The 18712-nt window shown below is 38.4% G+C and overlaps 2 protein-coding genes and 1 long non-coding RNA gene across 3 annotated transcripts; 2 read left to right on the top strand and 1 right to left on the bottom strand.

The window, feature by feature from the left end:
- Positions 1–2911: 2911 nt before the first annotated feature.
- Positions 2912–3599, top strand: LOC133729935 (glutaredoxin-C9-like). Its single transcript, XM_062157559.1, has one exon. The coding sequence runs from the start codon at positions 2912–2914 to the stop codon at positions 3314–3316; it is 405 nt and encodes a 134-aa protein (XP_062013543.1). The 3' UTR covers positions 3317–3599.
- A 2656-nt stretch (positions 3600–6255) lies between these two features.
- On the bottom strand, positions 6256–13901 carry LOC133733280 (licodione synthase-like). The gene is made up of 3 exons (XM_062160924.1): positions 13049–13901; positions 7042–7182; positions 6256–6915 (listed from the first exon to the last, which is right to left on the bottom strand). Exons 1-3 carry the CDS (start codon positions 13841–13843, stop codon positions 6256–6258), a joined length of 1596 nt encoding a protein of 531 aa, XP_062016908.1. The 5' UTR covers positions 13844–13901.
- Positions 13902–17554: 3653 nt separating this feature from the next.
- On the top strand, positions 17555–18630 carry LOC133731609 (uncharacterized). The gene is made up of 5 exons (XR_009856731.1): positions 17555–17656; positions 17747–17828; positions 17986–18088; positions 18170–18327; positions 18467–18630. It is a non-coding gene; the product is annotated as an uncharacterized LOC133731609 (long non-coding RNA).
- The last annotated feature ends 82 nt before the right edge of the window (positions 18631–18712 follow it).

Below are 18712 nucleotides of genomic sequence, written 5' to 3'. Positions count from 1 at the left end.
CGCTTTGATTCCAATACAGCCTTAACAGAAATATGAAGACATCTGCAGCTAGCGACAAAATCTTTAATGGATGAACATAAATGGAGGAGAGGGAGATTGCCTTTACTTAGGGAAACCCTAATTGTGAACCTTAAAGGGTGTGTGTGTATATATGCACTAGTATTAATTCCATCTAAAGAGAGTCTTTCACAAATATGATCATAAACATATTTAGCACAATCTACAACAGACCATCCACATGTAAGTTTTAAAAACCAATGTTACATATAGCATGATCCTGATAAACTGTCCTATATCAAAGGAAACCCATATAAAACGTAGCACTAATTAAATCCAACCAACCAATTTAGAGCTTTCTCTCCGTCACAAGTTATAGCGAACAAAAATACATAACTGTAAACTGTATGCATGCAAACCCGTTTACATGGTTTTTCATCTTCTACAATCCAGCTAGAAATCAAACCAAACTTCCTTCAATATTCAAAACCTTATTAGGGGATAGGGCATATACATACCAACTTAATTTCCTTGTATCCAAAATGCTCTTATTTACACCCAACAAATCATAATGGACACCGAACTTCCCACCATAAAAAGCCTACCAGCAATAATCATACGTAGAAATTCATCTACAAGCAGCAGACCGGACCAAGACATCGAAGATGATCCACAATTCCGATATACGAGCTTGAAGGACATCATATGGCACTCACCACAAAGCAGCACGGCAGTTTCAGAAGAACCATGGAACTATGAGTTCGACCCCTCCAACATTACAATCCGAAACCAGTTGGTGAAGCGCGCGGCCTCGGCTTACGTGCAGTCTGCGGCGATACTAGCCTGCACTCGAAACCAAAGCATCTTAGTGAGCTTCTGGGGGAGGCTTCTGAGGGGGCATTGCGAGGGTTTGAGTTCGGGATGGGATACATATATTAGGAGCCCTATAGAAGCTTGCCTGAGGCCTATTTTACAGTTTTTTGCTTGCATGGTGGGCAATGTGAGGAGTACATTGAACAATTCGGCATCTTGAAGCTAATATCAATGGTTCTCGAGGATGTGTTCGTTTTCGCTTTGGTATTAATTTGTGCTTTAATTTCTTTGCCTAGGCTTTTTCTTTCTTTTTTATTTAACCTCCGTTTGTATGTAATCATGTTGCGTTTGTCTTGACCATGCATATAATTATTAAATTATATATGAGTAATTTGCATAGTTGCTTAAATCTTGTATGGTATTGTCACAAGAAGTAGTACTAGTATGTCATATGGACCACGTTTTTGGTTACATGGCACATGTGCAAATTGTTACAAGACGTACAATTCCAGAGTTACAATCTCCACATTAATTTGTTTTTATTTTAATATAACTGTGTTTTATTCGTTTGAACTTACCACTAACTATGAGTTTAGTGATTGATTAAGAATTAATAGCATCTGCCTTTAACCCTTCTAGATATATGAGATCCTTAGATTAACAACTGCAGGTTGATCGAAGAGCGGAAGGTAAAGTCTGCCTAAAGAGGGGGTTCGTGTTTGATTAGCTTGCCCTTAATATGGGATTGCAACCCTTTTTCAAGCCATTTTGCATGCAGCACCTCTATTCATCCAAACAATAGAGAGAAGTTTGCCTGAAGAGGGGGTTTGTGTTTGATTAGCTAGTAAAGTAGTAAGGTTATTCCCAATTGTTTGGAAGCTAGGCATAGGTGCTACATGCAAAATGATCAGGGAAAAGGTTGAAATCCAGTAAGGAAAAACTAATTCCGAGAAAGAAAAAAAACTCATTTCATCCCGACCGGCCACATATTCTGATCTTAATTTATTTCTAACATATAAGCTATATGATCGAAGTTTGAACGTTAACACGCCATTAGGCTATCCATGCCATAAGCTTTGTTTTTCATTGAAAGCTAGTAGCCTTCCCAACACTAGCTAGCTTGTTACAAATAGAGCGATTGAAGATCCAATTAGAGTCCCTTCTTTCATTGGCACATGTTTTTAGTTGATCAAATAACTCCCAATTCAGCACTAATTAACATCGCACTTCTGCACGTACAAACACACACACACACACAGTCTTCACATAGCATATCTAACCGACAGTTAAACTTTGTATAAGAAGTTCCAATAATTACAGTTGTTGCATGGTTCAGACTTCCAGAGCCTACTGGTAAAATTGCCGTTGAAAAATCCGTACAAGGCTCACGCGTTCAAAGTCTTCAAAAGACATGAGTAGCAGAGAAGCGTGACTAAGCTATAAGCCAGATGGCTCGTACCCTACTGACTCCTTGTCTCCCGTTTCAATCCCATGCCAAGTTTGAGCTTCAATTCAGTTTTTTTTTTTTTTCCTAAAACTTTCTGATAATCCCAATTCAGTAGTCTTAAACTCAGCTTATAGCTGCGGCAGCTCCTCTATAACATGGTCAGACCATCCTATTTTTGTGTGACTATGAAAATAAACCTTCACTGTTGAGATTCTATCTTCTTGGACCACCACTCCCTGCATGAAGCACATATAATATATCTATGTTGGGCTCTTACTTTGACTGACACGTTACGGATCATGATCACGATCAACTGTCCAAGAGTGAGAAATACCTGTTCTAACCTCGAAGCCCTAGGCTTCTCTCAGATCTTTCTGTATAAAGCCTGCTGCTGCAGCCTGTACGTCAATTAAAAGAAAACAAAGGCATGCTCTCTTAAATCCATCACTAAGCTTATGTGCATGTCCGTACGGTTTGGAGTAAATAATCAGTACAGCTGAAGCTGCCTTGCTTTTCCTATTCTGCAGGTATACAACAATATTTGCAGCTCTCTGCTCCATTTTTTTTTCATTGCTTAGCTTTATAGCTCATTAGCCTTTCTTCTTCTTCTAAAAGACTAAGACCCTCTTTTGTTTCTCTCAAAGAAGAAAAGAAATGCAGGTTGCAAAGATGATCAGCAGCGACGCGGCAGCGACAGCAGAAGCGGAAGCGAGTCGTCACGGTATGATGAGCCGGCCCTACGAGATGGTGAGGCAGCTAGGGTCATGCAACGCGGTGGTTGTGTTCAGCGCGAGCGGCTGCCCAATGTGCACCGTGGCCGAGCGCCTCCTCTTCAGCCTCGGAGTTGGCCCCACCATCGTGGAGCTGGACCGCCACGTGGAGGGGCCGGACATAAGGGAGGTGCTCCGAGAGCTGGCGGATGGGCAGGGGCAGCAGCAGCCGGTTCCGGCGGTGTTCATTGGAGGGAAGTTCTTGGGCGGCGTGGAGGCGCTGATGGCTTGCCACATCAACGGCAACCTCGTCCCTCTTCTCAAGCACTCCGGCGCTCTCTGGCTCTGATCTGATGACCGATGTCCTGATTCTAAGTCGACTGGTTTCGCTTTTAATTAGTTAATTATAGTTTCAAGAACATGCATCTCTGAAACCCATAATATCAACCGTAGGGTTTTGCTTCTCTCACTTTAGTCTTTGTCTTCTCTAGCTTGCTATTGGCTTATGAGTAGGATAATGATGATAAACTTATATTACGTACAAGCTGGGTTGTACGGCCTATTTCGTGGGTATAACATGAAACATGCTAGCCTAGTTCTCATGATGATCATATGTAATATCTTTTTAGCTAGCTAATATATGTATAATTAATATTTCAACCAGTTATATCCCCTCCTTATTTTCTTTTGATTAAGCTTGACATCGTGATTCGTGAGTCTTATGAATTCAAGCTTTAATTTCATCATGTTTTATTACCTATATAGCTCGTCAATTTTTTCAGTTCTAGACTTCTAGTCCAACAGTTTTATATACTTCGCTCCTTTTGTTTGAAGGAATTTAATTACCGAACAATTAATTAACATGGACTCTGAGTTGATACAAATGATCGGTCAGGAGCGTATAAAGAGTGTACAATTAATAAGTGATTAGCAAAATTAAATTTTTGAACTAACTGTATATAAGATCAAAGTTTTGTAATTGTTATTGCTGGAAGGATACCTAACTAGGGATGAATGGTACAATGAGATATATATGTGGACGACATATGATTTACGGAGAGTGAAAGGCCCGGTAGTTCTGCTGATCAAGGTCAGGACTGTAGGAGTAGTCAGGGATTACTGAGCATCAGAACATGTATATGATATATGCAAGCGATATATATACAAATTAGTAAGGGTGTATATCTCTTCAGAGAAAATGATAGGCATGATCACCATCACCATCTCATATTGTATTGACCCACCTAAACATTACTATTTTCTTCTAACAGATATCTCTGCATTTTCTGCACTTCTACATCATCTTCATTAGTTTTAGTCTTGTAGCTGGTTATAGGTACTGTCCTTAGTCTCTCTAGGATATTAATCTAAAGATTGAGAGGGCATGTATGTAAATTAGCTGATTTCTCTAGCATATAAATCTTTATGTTACAATATTCTACATATTATATACAAGTTCTCATGAATTTATGATTCTTTTATTTTACTCATCGAGCTTGATGCATGTTTGCAATCTGGGTCATTCATTCCCCTATAATCTTGGTCATTTAGCTAATTAGCTTCAACATCTACGTACCGACCTTGAGAAGCATCTTCCCTTTCCAATGGCAAGAAAATGAAAATCACCAAAAACAAAAGAACCAAAAGATGTACAAAATACGTACAGAACCCTAAGCTATTAATAGGAGTAACAAATTCAATAGGCGAAAACACGATATCTCGTTAATATGAGATTATTGAATGTTAGTTTTGGTGCCGGAATTTGGTTCTGGTCGGCAACATTAAAGTTTTAAATTAAAAGGATGACCATGCAAAGATATGTATGTCTGAGTCAGCTAGAGACAGGATGAGACTCAGAAAATCAAAGTCCTTTCTGATCAGCCAGATATATGTGCATGACATGCACGCCAAATTTATACAAGTTATTAACACGTACTACATACATGACCAGTTGACCACCACCATCATATTCTTACCTAAAGTTAATTTATTACCTTTTCTTTTCCTTTTTACCTTCACTTGTTAGTTGTTACCTTCTTGATGAACTCATGTAGTAAAACTTATGAGATTGAAATTCATATTCTTACTTTTTGCTCTTTTGGCTGAAAAGAAACAACTTTGTATCAGTTCATTGATCATGGCTGCATTTCGACCTCAGAAAAGAGTACTGCTGGCGGGGGGAGAGAGAGAGAGAGAGAGAGAGAGAGAGAGATATGCCATAGCCATATGTAGCTAGGCCGGCCATAGTATGTGCTACCGTACTGAACTTTTTCCAGAGACCTGAAGACACCAGAAAATGATTACAAGCTAAGGCGGTCAGCTCTATGAGACTGAGAGCTTTCTATCCGTTGCAAAAATCATCAGAAGATACGAATTGATATATATTTGACCATGATGCTTGCTGCTGTTAATTTCCTGAAATGGAGTACATGTGATCCCAAAAACAATCCCCAACATTTTCACTTCCTCGAATTGCATATCGTCATGCATTGACCACTTTCAAACTTTGACTCTTTGACTAGATACTACAAGTATGTTTTTCGTTTCATATCCCCAATGGACATGATTTTCACTTAATTTCTTTCAAATGATTGTTTGGATATACACATCGTTTATTTCTATTGGAATTTTTTGTATTAATTTTTTTATTATTATAAATGTTAGAGCCAGTAATGTGGAAAATTCTTCTATGTACCAGCAATGAAAGTGAACCAGCAGATCTAGCAGATCTCACCCGTTGATTTTTATAGACAATTTTTTTTAATAATAAAAAATACTTGATGTTATTCAACGTACCCTTCATTCTTGTTGGTGCATGCACTGAATAATCTCTCATAACTCGTAGCAAATTAATTAGTGTCAACAACATTTGTAATAGTAGCAATACACACCATCGTCAACATAAGCTACAAAATTCTTTGCGATCTTTCGGCAATGGGTCTAAAAAATTAATATGAACCTTAGAGATAAAGTACTTTGATTTGAAATTTCAGAAAACTTGATATAATTGATAACTTTTATTAAATATTGAAAGAGATTACATCATAGGAATGACCGATTGTGGAAACACCGTACCTCCAGTCCTCCGCTTGTTCTGGTTACAGGAGCATCATCCTTGATGAGTTGCATGAGCCAACAGACACAAATATAAAATATATTACAATATTGCTTTTTACAAATATATATATATATATATATATATAAAAGAAATAAACATAAACATATGCATGCATGAGAGAGCTCGTAGCTCTAATATTATTACTTTCTCCAACATCCCAGGTCCCCTTATCAAGGTTTAAGGATGTTGAGTAAATTAAAGCGAGCTACTGGAGAACACACAAGATCATGGGCTCTTGGAGTTGTCAGTCCAGGCTTTTCATCCATTTGAACAACATCATCATTGTTCATTTTCTTGCTGGGAATAACCTTCCAATCAAAGCACTGAATCATAGCTGCTACTAGACTAGGAACCATTTTCATGGTCAAGTTGATACCGGGACATATCCTCCTCCCGGTCCCAAATGGAAGATATTGAAAATGTTGACCTCTAACATCCATTCCACTTGTCTGGGCACCTCCAATGTGTTCTAAGAATCTCTCAGGCCAAAATTCCAACGGTTTTTCCCAATTTTTAGGATCTCTTCCGATGGCCCAATTGTTCACAAACAGCATTGTATTCTTCGGAATAACATATTTCCCGACCTTACAGTCTTCTACAGATATTCTTGCGACCATAGGCACGGGTGGGTGTAGCCTAAATGTTTCTTTTATGATAGCTTGGATGTACGGAAGACTTGGACAATCCGATTCTTCCACTATTCGTCCATTCCCAACTACGCTATCGATCTCCTCCCTTGCTTTTTCTAGCACAGTTGGATGATTGATGAGCTCCGCTAACGCCCACTCCATTGCAATAGCTGTTGTGTCAGTACTAGCCGTGAACAAATCCTGAAAATAAAATAAAATAATAGTCAAAAGATATCTCTTTTAGTGCTATAAAAGAACCCTAGCTTTATTCAAAAAAAAAAAAAAAAAAAAAAGAACCCTAGCTAGTATCTTTGGGTTAATTATTACCGTAATTACAGCCTTAATGTGAACTCTTGAAAATCCAACCTCCACGCTCTCACTACTCTCATCTTCCAACATATCAAGCAAGATGCTTAGAAAATCCTTCACCTCCTTCTCATCCTCCTCTCCTCCCTTAATTTTGTTGTTCTTTGTTAACAGAAGAGAGTTAGTAGTTAGTTCTTAATTGCTCAATTAGGCTTAATGCTTCATTAGCTGGACTGTTAGTGTCCTACAGCTGTGCTACACGTGGCACACTGTTATGCAATCTGTAAATGTATATAAACGACACTCTACCTGTTGTAACAGAATTAGACCAGAAATACACAAGATATTTGTGATAATTCTCTTCGTTTTCTCTCTTACATTTTCTCTCTCACAAAGCTAACATGGTACCAGAGCTCAGGCTGCGACCTAGGGATTGGGCATAGTTCTTGTGCTTCTTCAAGCTTGCTTCGACTTCATCTCTAGTCTCTCTCTGCTCGTCTTAGCTCTGTGGTTGATTCTACTATCAAAGACAAGTGATTTACTCCTTTGAACTTGTTCATCTATGATTTTCTTGAAGAATCTACTGGAAAAGTAAAATTGCTTGCTTCGAAGCTTGGGATCTTTGTTCTTAGTTGAAATTGCTAAAACGAAGAAAAAAAAAAATTCCATGAATCTGTGATGTTGTTGAGGTTTCAAAACCCTAAATCTAGAAAGATTGTGAAGATGATGTGATATTGAGGTTTCAAAACCTGACGAGAAGCATAACTAGTAGTCCTTACATAAATTCCTGAGATTTGTGCTTGTTTATATGAAATTTAGTTCTTGAAGTTCAGAAACTGTGATATAAAGGTTGTGAAGAAATGATTTGAAGAAGTGTGATTCTTGTGTGGTTATGAACTCCTAGCTTGTATTAATTTGAGAGATAAACTGTTATCTGAGGAAGATTCTTTGCTCAAAGTCATTGCAAGGCATAAAATTGTTACTTGATTTCTGTGTTTTTCATATATACACATATGGCTGGTTCTCAAGCTCGTACCATCACTACTCAATCTACTGTGTATCTACCAAATATTCTACTGGATGAATCAAACTATCCTACATGGCTATTTCGACTGGAATCCTTTCTCAAAGGCCAAAACTTATATGGATATGTTGATGGATCAACTCCATGTCCTGCTCAATATGTTGATGGTGTTAATAATGTTGCATCTACTGAGTATGTCAACTGGAAGATTCAGGATCAAAGTATAGTCAATATGATTGGTCAAACTCTAAGTCCTGTGGCTATGTCATGTGCTGTTGGGAGCAAATCTGCTCAAGAGATGTGGTCAAGACTCAAACTCAAGTTTGCTGCACCAAACAGACAGAATATCTTGCAACTTAAATCAAATTTGCAGAATCTAAAGAAAGGCAATGATGACATTGAAGGATATATGGACAAGATCAAGGCTGCAAGAGATGCTTTAGAAACAGTTGGAGTATTCATTGATGATGAAGATGTTGTAGTTACAGTACTTAGAGGCTTACCATCGGAATATGCAGCAATCAAAACAGTTATCAGGGCTCAATTTGTGAGCTGTTCTATTGGTGAACTAAAGACACTACTCAAGGCAGCTGAAATTGATATTGAAGTTGAGAATCAGTCTGCATCAAACATAACTCTCACTGCAATGGTTGCCAAAGGGAAATCAGAAGCCTCTACATCAAGCAACAACTCAAGCATTGCTACTGCAGAATCCAACTCCACTTCTCAGGCTTCAACATCATTAACTCCACCTGGTTTTCCATCAACACCTACTACTCAGGCTCCCTATGTCCCAATACCAGCTATTCCTTATGGCTACAATCACTTCAATTCCTTCCCTATGCAAGATCCTAGTACTGTTATGACTGGTTTTTATGCAGGAAGACCACCATTTGGAAATCAGAATACTAGGTTCAATAACAACTTTGGTAATTTCAGAAATAACAATCAGTTTGGCAATGGTGGAAACAGAAATGGGAACTTCAACAATCAATTCACTCCTGGTCCAGTGACTAACTCCTTTTTCAGGCCAAATGGTAACAACACAGGCAATAACAATCTTGTTTGTCAACTGTGTGGAAAAAATGGTCATGGTGCAAGGACCTGCAGAACTTTGTCTAACTTTCAGGGCTTTCAAGGCAACATAAATATTGGTAACTGTCAATACTGCAACAAGCCTAATCACACTGCAGATCGATGCTACTATTTGGTTGGATTCCCAGGTCAACAACAGTCCAATCATCCACAAGTTCAAGTAAATCAGAATCTTCCACCACAAGGAACTGCAATGCTTGCTGCAACAAACACATCACCTCAGTTCTGGCTAGCTGACACAGGTGCTACCAATCATATGACAAATGAGATCCAGCTACTTCACAATGTTGCTCCATACAATGCATCTGACACTGTTCAAGTTGGTAATGGTAAATATCTGAATATTACTCATATAGGTAACACAATGTTGGGAATGTTGAAACTTGACAATGTGCTACTTATACCTGAGCTTGCTGCTCACTTACTGTCTATATATCAGTTGTGTAAACAGAATAACTGCTCTGTGTGGTTTGATGAGTTCATGTGTGTGATACAGGACAAAGTGCTGGGTCAGGTGCTATACAAGGGACTGAGTAAGCAAGGATTGTATCCAATACCGTTTGATTTGCCACTGTACATTCAACAACATCAAAGTCAATCAGTCTCAGCTAGCAATAAGGCATGTGCCTCAAAACAGTCTGCTTATCTTGGAAGAATGGTCAAGCAGTCCTTGTGGCATCAAAGGTTTGGACATCCTGCAAATGAAATTGTTCAAAATATGTTGAATAAGTGCAATATTTCCTGCACACCAGAGCAAGACTCATCAGTTTGTGAAGCCTGCTTACTAGGAAAATTTCATAGACTGCCATTTACTCATTCAGTAACTAGAAGTGAAGTTCCATTTGAAATTGTGCATTCAGATGTATGGGGGCCATCACCTTATGTTTCTGTAGATGGGTTCAGATACTTTGTACCCTTCATTGATGATTGTACCAGGTATACCTGGATTTTTCCAATGAAAAATAAAGCTGAGGTACTCAACTATTTCCAGTCTCTATGTGCCTTTGTTAATACTCAATTTTCTAGCCACATTAAGTGTCTCAGAAGTGATGGTGGAGGAGAATATACAGGGAATAGATTCAAGGAGTTTATGCTAAGCAAAGGTATTGTTCACCAGATCTCATGTCCATATACACCACAGCAAAATGGCATTTCAGAGAGGAAAAACAGACATATTAGAGAAACTGCTGTGACACTACTCCAAGCTGCTCATATGCCATCTATTTTTTGGTATCATGCATGTGCAATTGCAGTTTATCTAATAAACAGAATGCCAACTCAAGCATTAAAGATGAAGTCTCCTTTTGAACAACTATACAACAAGGTTCCATCTTTAGAAATCCTCAGAGTTTTTGGTTGTGCTTGTTATCCTCTCCTGAGTACTCACAATAGTAACAAGCTGCAACCCAAAACAGTCAAGTGCATATTCATTGGTTTTGCAGCAGGATACAAGGGATATATTTGTTACAATCTAGTCAACAAGAAATGCATTATCTCCAGACATGTATTCTTTGAAGAAAATAATTTTCCATTTGCAGACCAAAGGTCGTCAGGAGTTTCTTCTTCATGCAATCCTCACTCAAGCCTTACTCAGTCTCCTCAGCACCAACACCCGTCTGCACTTGTCCAAAACATCACTACAACTACTCAGGTACCTTCTACTTCTCGATCCTCTTCTGCAGATACTGATAATTCATCTACTAATCCTACAATCATGGTCCCTGCTGGTGCTATACCTAGTGTATCTGTTCCCAATACTGTATCTGCTCATTCAGACTCAACAACTGGTGAATCTCCTGCTATGGTCATAATTCCACATGAAACTCCTATTTTTAGTAATGATCATAATACTGTTATTAATTTTGGAGAAGCTTCTGGTGCTGTTACACTTGATACTCATCCAGGCACTGGTACTGTCTCTGTTGTTCTAAATTGTGATCATACTACACCCACAGCTCAAGTCTCTGAAGCTAATATCTTGCATCCAGTTCAAGGACTTACTAATTCCACTGTTAATGATCATACTATGCTTACAAGAAGCAAACGAGGTATACTGAAGAAAAAATGTTTTCTTTCTATCATTCAAGATAAATCAGCTGATCTATCAATTGTTGAACCTCATAACTATAAAGTTGCTCTTACAAGCCCTATCTGGAAAAATGCAATGCAAGAAGAGTATGATGCTCTTATGAAGCAACAGACCTGGAGTTTGGTTCCATTACCACCTGATAAGAATTTGGTCTCCTGCAAATGGATTTTTAAAATAAAAAAGAATGCAGATGGCTCTGTAGCTAGGCATAAGGCTAGGTTGGTTGCTAGAGGTTTTTCACAAGAATATGGAGTAGACTACGATGAAACCTTCTCTCCTGTTGTGAGGCATACAACTGTTAGACTCATTTTAAATCTAGCTGCTTATTCTGGTTGGAAACTTCACCAGATGGACGTAAAAAATGCTTTCCTCCATGGTGTGCTCAATGAAGAAGTTTATATGGTTCAACCTAGTGGTTTTGAAGATGCTGTTTATCCTCATCATGTTTGCAAGCTTCATAAGTCACTCTATGGTCTTAAGCAGGCTCCAAGAGCCTGGAATGAACGTTTCACACAATTTCTTCCATCTCTAGGCTTTGTGTGTTCTTATGCAGATCCATCACTTTTTGTCAAAATAACTGGCAGCTCCATGGTGTACCTTCTACTCTATGTCGATGATATTATCATCACAGGCAATAGTGAGGTTCTCATTTCAGAAGTCAAGCAACTGCTTCAAGCAGAATTTGACATGAAGGATCTTGGTGATCTACACTACTTTTTGGGATTGGAAATTCAGTACAAACACGATGGCTTGTTTGTTTCTCAGCAGAAGTATGCCAAAGAACTTGTACATAAAGCAGGACTTGATGATTGTCACACACACTTAACTCCTTGCCAGTCTGGTGTTAAGCTCTACAAAGATGGGAGTACACTCTTAAGTGCATCTGATATTCCACACTTCCGAAGTCTTGTTGGTTGTCTGCAATATCTTACATTTACTCGACCTGATATTGCATATAGTGTTAACTCAGTCTGTCAATTCCTTCACTGTCCCACAGAGGCTCATCTTCTTGCTGTCAAACGAATTCTAAGATATGTTAAAGGCACTCATAATCATGGCATTCACTTCAGGAGGGGTGATTCTTCCAATCCACAATTTCACATTCATGCTTATTGTGATGCAGACTGGGCTGGTGATCCAAATGACAGAAAATCAACCACAGGGTTTGTTATTCTTCTTAATCAGTCTCCTATCTCGTGGTGTAGCAAGAAACAAACTGCTGTGTCACGATCTTCTACAGAAGCTGAATATAGGAGCATGGCAGATACATCTTCTGAACTTCTTTGGCTGCAACACTTGCTCAAAGATCTTCACTTACAGTTGCATAGTGTTCCTACACTTCACTGTGACAATATTTCAGCTCTTGCCCTTGCTACTAATCCTGTGTATCATTCAAAGCTTAAACACATTGAGGTTGATGTTCATTTCACAAGGGATCAAGTCAAGGCTGGCACCATTCGGTTGCAGTTTGTCACATCTCATGAACAGCTCGCTGATCTATTCACCAAGGGTCTTTGCTCACCTCAGCATCTCTATCTTTGCTCCAGCTTGATGCTCGCACCCGCCCATCAAGCTGAGGAGGGGTGTTAACAGAAGAGAGTTAGTAGTTAGTTCTTAATTGCTCAATTAGGCTTAATGCTTCATTAGCTGGACTGTTAGTGTCCTACAGCTGTGCTACACGTGGCACACTGTTATGCAATCTGTAAATGTATATAAACGACACTCTACCTGTTGTAACAGAATTAGACCAGAAATACACAAGATATTTGTGATAATTCTCTTCGTTTTCTCTCTTACATTTTCTCTCTCACAAAGCTAACATTCTTAATTCTCAGTTGTTCACGTTCATTAACAACCTTCTCCACCAATTCATCAAACTTGACATGCGTGTCCTCGATTCTCTTTCCAAATCCCTGCAAATCCAGTTTCTTGCATACCATATTAAAATCACACAAGTTCAACTCTCCGAAGATCCTCGTCGCCTCCCTAACCACCAACCTCGCCTCCTCAGCCCGCTCTGTGTTGCTCGCAACCGCAGTGGAGTACTTCCCAAGCATCATCTGGCCTATCACATTGTGGCAAAGCCTCGGCAGCTCTTCGCTTAGGTTCACAGCTAGACAACTCTTAGCTCTCTCGGCGAAGAGCCTCAGGAGCCGAGAGTACTCATCCGCCCTAATGGAATGAAACTTGCTGACGCTGCGGCTGCTGAGGAGCTCATTCACTGTCACCTTCTTGATAAACTTCCAGTAGGCTCCGTAGGGCGAAAATGCTAAGGAAGAGTCATAGGTTATGCGTTCGATGGCGGTGTTATGAACGCGGGATACGAAGGACAGTTCATGGGTTTTGAGGAACTCTTTTGCGAGCTCAGCCGAGGTTACGACGATGCATGGGACGGAACCGAGGCGGAGGGAAAATATGGGGCCAAACCGGAGCGAAAGGGATTGGAAAGAGCGGTGGATGAGAGGGCTGAGGAGGTGGAAATGGCCAATGATGGGAAAAGCAAAGGGGCTTGGAGGGAGGTGTTGAACACGGTGAGTGTGGAATAGTACTCTCCTGGTAAAGATAAGAAGAGAGATAATACCCATAACAAAGAGTAGGACTAGCTCAAGTGCCATCTCTTCTAGCTTACTAGCTTGTAATAGTTTACCCAAGTAATGGTTTTGGTATCTTCTTGTTAATTTGATCATAACCTCCTGCTATTTAAAGAGCTAGCAAAGCATGTACTGATTTGAGAGAAAGAAAGACTACTACCGAAAATAAAAAATGAAAAAGTTATTTGTTTATAACATTTAATCATTAGAAACATGAACGTCACAAACAAAATAAACAACTAGTTAGCAAAAAAAAAATCAATAAAAACTTGACTTATATAATCAATTTCTAATTAAATAATAGAGTAATCTAAACTTCACGACAAAATATAGTTAGCAATGGTTAGAAAAATCCAAATTCTTCTAGCTAGAGCTGACAACTTGTCATAGAATATCTCATTCTGATCGTAGCCATTGAAATAAATTTCTGCAATCTGGCGTTTTATCATCAAGTTGTTTTAAAGAACTCAATTGATTAGAGATCAACTTCAACTTCCCAAAATGTTCAACTTCCCCAGTTGTTCTTGGTCAACTTCCATATGATTGACAGCAAGTATTAATTTTTAATAAAATGTTCAACTTCCCCAATTGTTCTCGGTCAACTTCCATATGATTGACGGCAAGTATTAATTTTTAGAGTTAATTACATATAAGTGCATATTTGAATGTTTTTTTAGTCATAAGGCCACCAATTAATTTTTTCCCTCATAAGGCCACTAAATTAAAAATTGTGTTATATTTTGGATATAAAAACCAACATATTTACATAAATGCCACTAGAGTAAAAAGTCAACAACCATTCTCTCTCTCCTCTCCAGCGAGGTCTCCGGTCAACTCCGGCGGGTCTCCGGCCAACTTCCGGCGAACTCCGCGCGGGTCTCCGGCGACCACAAAAGCTACTGTCACTAACACCAAAAGCTATTGTGGCTAGCAACAAAAGCTACTCTGATGAGATTTCCGGCAACCTCCGGTGAGGTCACAAAAGCTACTATGACTAACAATAAAAACTACTATCACTAGCAACAAAAGCTACGCTGGTGAGATTTCCGGCAAGATCACAAAACCTACTATCACCAGCAACAAAAGCTACTGTCACAAACAAAAGCTACGCTGGTGAGATTTTCAATAAGGTCACAAAAACTACTATCACTAGCAACAAAAACTATTGTTACCACAACAAAAGCTACTGTCATTAGCAACAAAAGCTACTGCTACCAACAAAAACTACTGTCACTAGCAATAACAGCTACTCTAGTGAGATTTCTGGCAACCTCCGGCGAGGTCACAAAAAGCTACTGTCACCTGCAACAAAAGCTACACTTTTCAAAACCAAAATCTATTATCCCCACCAATAAAAGCTACTGTTACAAATACCAAAAGTTATGGAAATGTAAAAGATACAACCAAAATAAAAATGCTACTACAATCGAGAAAAGAAAACATATTCAATGGTATAAAAAGTATGCAGGGTTCAATAGTGATATAACTATGTAAAAAGCAACTTCCATAATTGTCAAAAGCCACTACAATAGTTATGAAAATCTATTACAATAGTTGTATAAAGCTACTGTCAATGTTGTAATGTTACTGTCATTTTTCAATGGTGACGTTCTAAACCCACAGGCATAATTTTGCCACAATCAGCACGAGACTTCATTTCAATATTTCTTGGTTGGCCGAATAATCTCTTGGGCAATGGAGGCTTCAATATCCAAATTCACATGATTTTCAAAATCTATTACTACATATGTAAAGGGGAAGAATTCTGCAATAACAAAAATACAACAAAATATTAGTATTTGAAATGAAAACTAAAAACAGCAATAAAAAATAAGCAATCTAAAAAGCTACTTTCATACAGAAAGCTACTATAACACACGTACAAAGATACTAGACCAGTAATAAAAAACTATTGACATAGGTATAGAAAGCTACTGTAAAACATGCACGAAGCTACTGGACTAGACAAGTAAAAAAAGCTACTGACATAGGTATATAAAACTACTATAACACATGTCAAAAGCTACTGGACCCGTAATAGAAAGCTACTAACATAGATCGATGCTGGTCGCACAAAACCAGCTGATTATCCATGGCGATAGTGTAATACAATTCTCAAACAAGAAATGCTAGAGATATGAAATCACAACAAAAAGAAAATTTCATTAAAAATCATGTTTTTCCAATTGATAAGTTATTGACAAAAGACCATTTGAAATCAATCAAAATGAAAACAAAAAAACTACTGACATCAGATTGAAAATATATTAACATAGAGATAGAAAGCTACTGTTACTGTATTGAAAAACCACTATAACAGTCATAGAGACTTATAACTTGAACTCAATCAAAATCAAAAAAAAAAAAAAAAAGCTACTGACATCAGATTGAAAAGATACTAACATAAGGGATAAAAAGCTACTATCACTGTGTTGAAAAACCACTATAACAATTACAGAGAACTACTGACTTGAAATCAATCAAAACAAAAACAGAAAAGCTACTAGCATCAACTTAAAAAATATACTACTATAGCCATTGTATGCAATTTGACAAAGGAAAAATCATCAAAACTAAACACAAATTGCAATCTCAGTCCATTGAAGGTCTTCTATGATTAATTTTTCTTTTGACACACTACTACAAAATGGGCTATAGGACACCAATTTTGGGCACTATTCTGAATTGGTGTGTATATTGAACAGTTTTGCACCGTGTAATTTGATCGGTGAGTTGTTATGGAGGTGCCACCAACATTCGGTGGCCCAATGCTCATATTTGATTAAATTATTCATAATTGGTACGCTGGGGATTGGTTGGTTACAAATATTTACGGGTTTTACCCCCAAATTACATCTCTTGTTCAGCAAAAGCATCGGTCCTCGTCTTTGGTCAGATGAAAAGAATGGGTGATGACAGGAAAACCAAAATTTGTTCCAAAATTATACTTTGTTTATTGTATTTGAAAGTTGAAACCCACCCAATATCCACAATACGCACTCTGGATCACTTTACCAAAATATGACCTAGCTCTTTTGAAACGAGATTGAAGGCTGAATCTTCTCAGAGACGTCGTCCATGTTTGGCCTCTGTAACCTCGCTCACGTTGGATCGCTTCATCTTCTCCTCTATAACTATATCTAGCCTTCAAGGAGAAGATCAAGGAATTCGGGATCCGATGCTCTCTACCGGGGGTTTCGACAACGATCGATCATCAGATGCTGTTGGGGCTTCGATTTGGTGGATTCAACACCCTTCTCTGACTTCTAGTTTTTGGATTGTGCAGGACGCCCCACACGCACCACCTTAAACGATTTCTCATCTCAAGACTATGTGAGAATTTCACCTTTTCTTTTTTATTCTTCTAGCTAGCAGTAGCTTCTTCGAATTTCTCCACAAGTCTCATTTATCAATGCTCAAGTATGTGTGTCGATCTAGGAATGATTTATGCATGTTTGATGCTTCTGTATATTTCATGCTATCTAATTTACTCTGTTGACCCCCATGTCATGAATATCACTAGCATCAGCATATGCATTGTCTAAAGTGGGGAAGATAAGGGCAAACTTGAAAGTAACTTTGTTTTCCCAGGTTGTCAATTATAAAATGTTTCTCGTTTGGATATTGGAGTTCAGTGGTTGCAATAATTTGTTTATTATGTTGGCTGCAACTAGTGGAGGAACCAATCAAAGAGAAGATAAGCAATTGCCTTCTTTTGAAGGTGGTACTCCTCCCATTTTTTTCTTTTGCAGAGAATCGAGGCTTTTTTATATGCTCAGCTTGCAGTATTTTGTTCTTTCCTAGAGAGTCAAGGCTTTTTTAGCTGCACAGCTTGAGGTTAATGTCTATCATTTTATTGTTTTATAGTTTTTGCATTGCTAGTTATACTAATTAGGACATTCGTCAACCTACCTTATGTTTTTGCAGGGGAATCAGATTATCAAATTGGGTCATGTAATTGAAAGTGTTAAAAGTGCTATAGATGGAGTGTCATGGCAAGTCACTGAAGGTACATACGCCATAAATAATCTATTGCAAACATTTGGTTTATCTCTTGCTTTGAGTAGTGAAACTGATTACTTTCATTTTTCTATTGTATTGGTAAGGCATTTAAGTTTGATCGCCTAGTTTAAGCACATTACTTAATATGTGTCACTGTTTTGTAGGTCCTCTACAGATTTTTGGATTACTTAAGCAAATTTGATTGGGAGAAATACTGTGTAAGTTTAAATGGACCAGTTTACAAATCCTCTCTACCTAATATTGTGGGTAAGAGATATCTCTTGTGCCTGTAATGTTGGATGGCTCTTTTGTATTGTCCTGGTCTCTGAGTTTCTTCTCTCTCTGAAGCTGAAGTACCAGATAATAGAGGGGATGATGTACTGCTAGGTGAAGAGTTTATTAGAAACTGTGTACCATCAAAGGGGTGTGAGACAAACTTACGAGTTTGTTCCTTATAATTGATCCACTAAAAGAGAACAACCACCTTGGCCGTAGTGTCAATAGAGGTATTCCCCTGTTCTCTCTCTCTCTCTCTCTCTCTCTCTCTGTGTTGTTGTCATGGAATTTTACTGGAGTACTATAACTACTAGCTGCTCGTTCACTCTGTGTGCTGTCACATGGTAATGATTCATGTGTTTTCTGCAGGTAGCTTCTATCGAAAATGTAGTGCTTTTTAAATATGGAGCTCGCAAGCTAGGCTGGATTCTCTTGTTACCAGCAGAGAGAATATCAGATGAACTTAACAAGTTTTTAGCAACACTTTGGATAGGCATGAAAGTAAATGTCAGACTACTGTGCAAAATAATGCCTTGTTGGAGCTGGGTGAAGATTTGGAGTTGATACCAGTAAATGAAACATCAACTATGTCTCTTTTTGGTAGGTTTAAGCTTT

This window comes from Rosa rugosa, chromosome 2 (assembly GCF_958449725.1).
Source record: "Rosa rugosa chromosome 2, drRosRugo1.1, whole genome shotgun sequence".
NCBI lineage: Eukaryota > Viridiplantae > Streptophyta > Magnoliopsida > Rosales > Rosaceae > Rosa > Rosa rugosa.
Note: the sequence above shows the minus strand (reverse complement) of the source record. Positions and strands in the feature narration are given on the sequence as shown.

Excerpts from the sequence above, each read along its gene's own strand:
- LOC133729935 (XM_062157559.1), top strand. The coding sequence starts at position 2,912 with ATGCAGGTTGCAAAGATGATCAGCAGCGACGCGGCAGCGACAGCAGAA.
- LOC133733280 (XM_062160924.1), bottom strand. The coding sequence starts at position 13,843 with ATGGCACTTGAGCTAGTCCTACTCTTTGTTATGGGTATTATCTCTCTT. Across the intron at positions 7,183-13,048 it reads AACAACTGAGAATTAAGAAT|AACAACAAAATTAAGGGAGG; the intron begins GTTAGCTTTGTG and ends CTGTTAACAAAG. Across the intron at positions 6,916-7,041 it reads ACATTAAGGCTGTAATTACG|GATTTGTTCACGGCTAGTAC; the intron begins GTAATAATTAAC and ends TTTTATTTTCAG.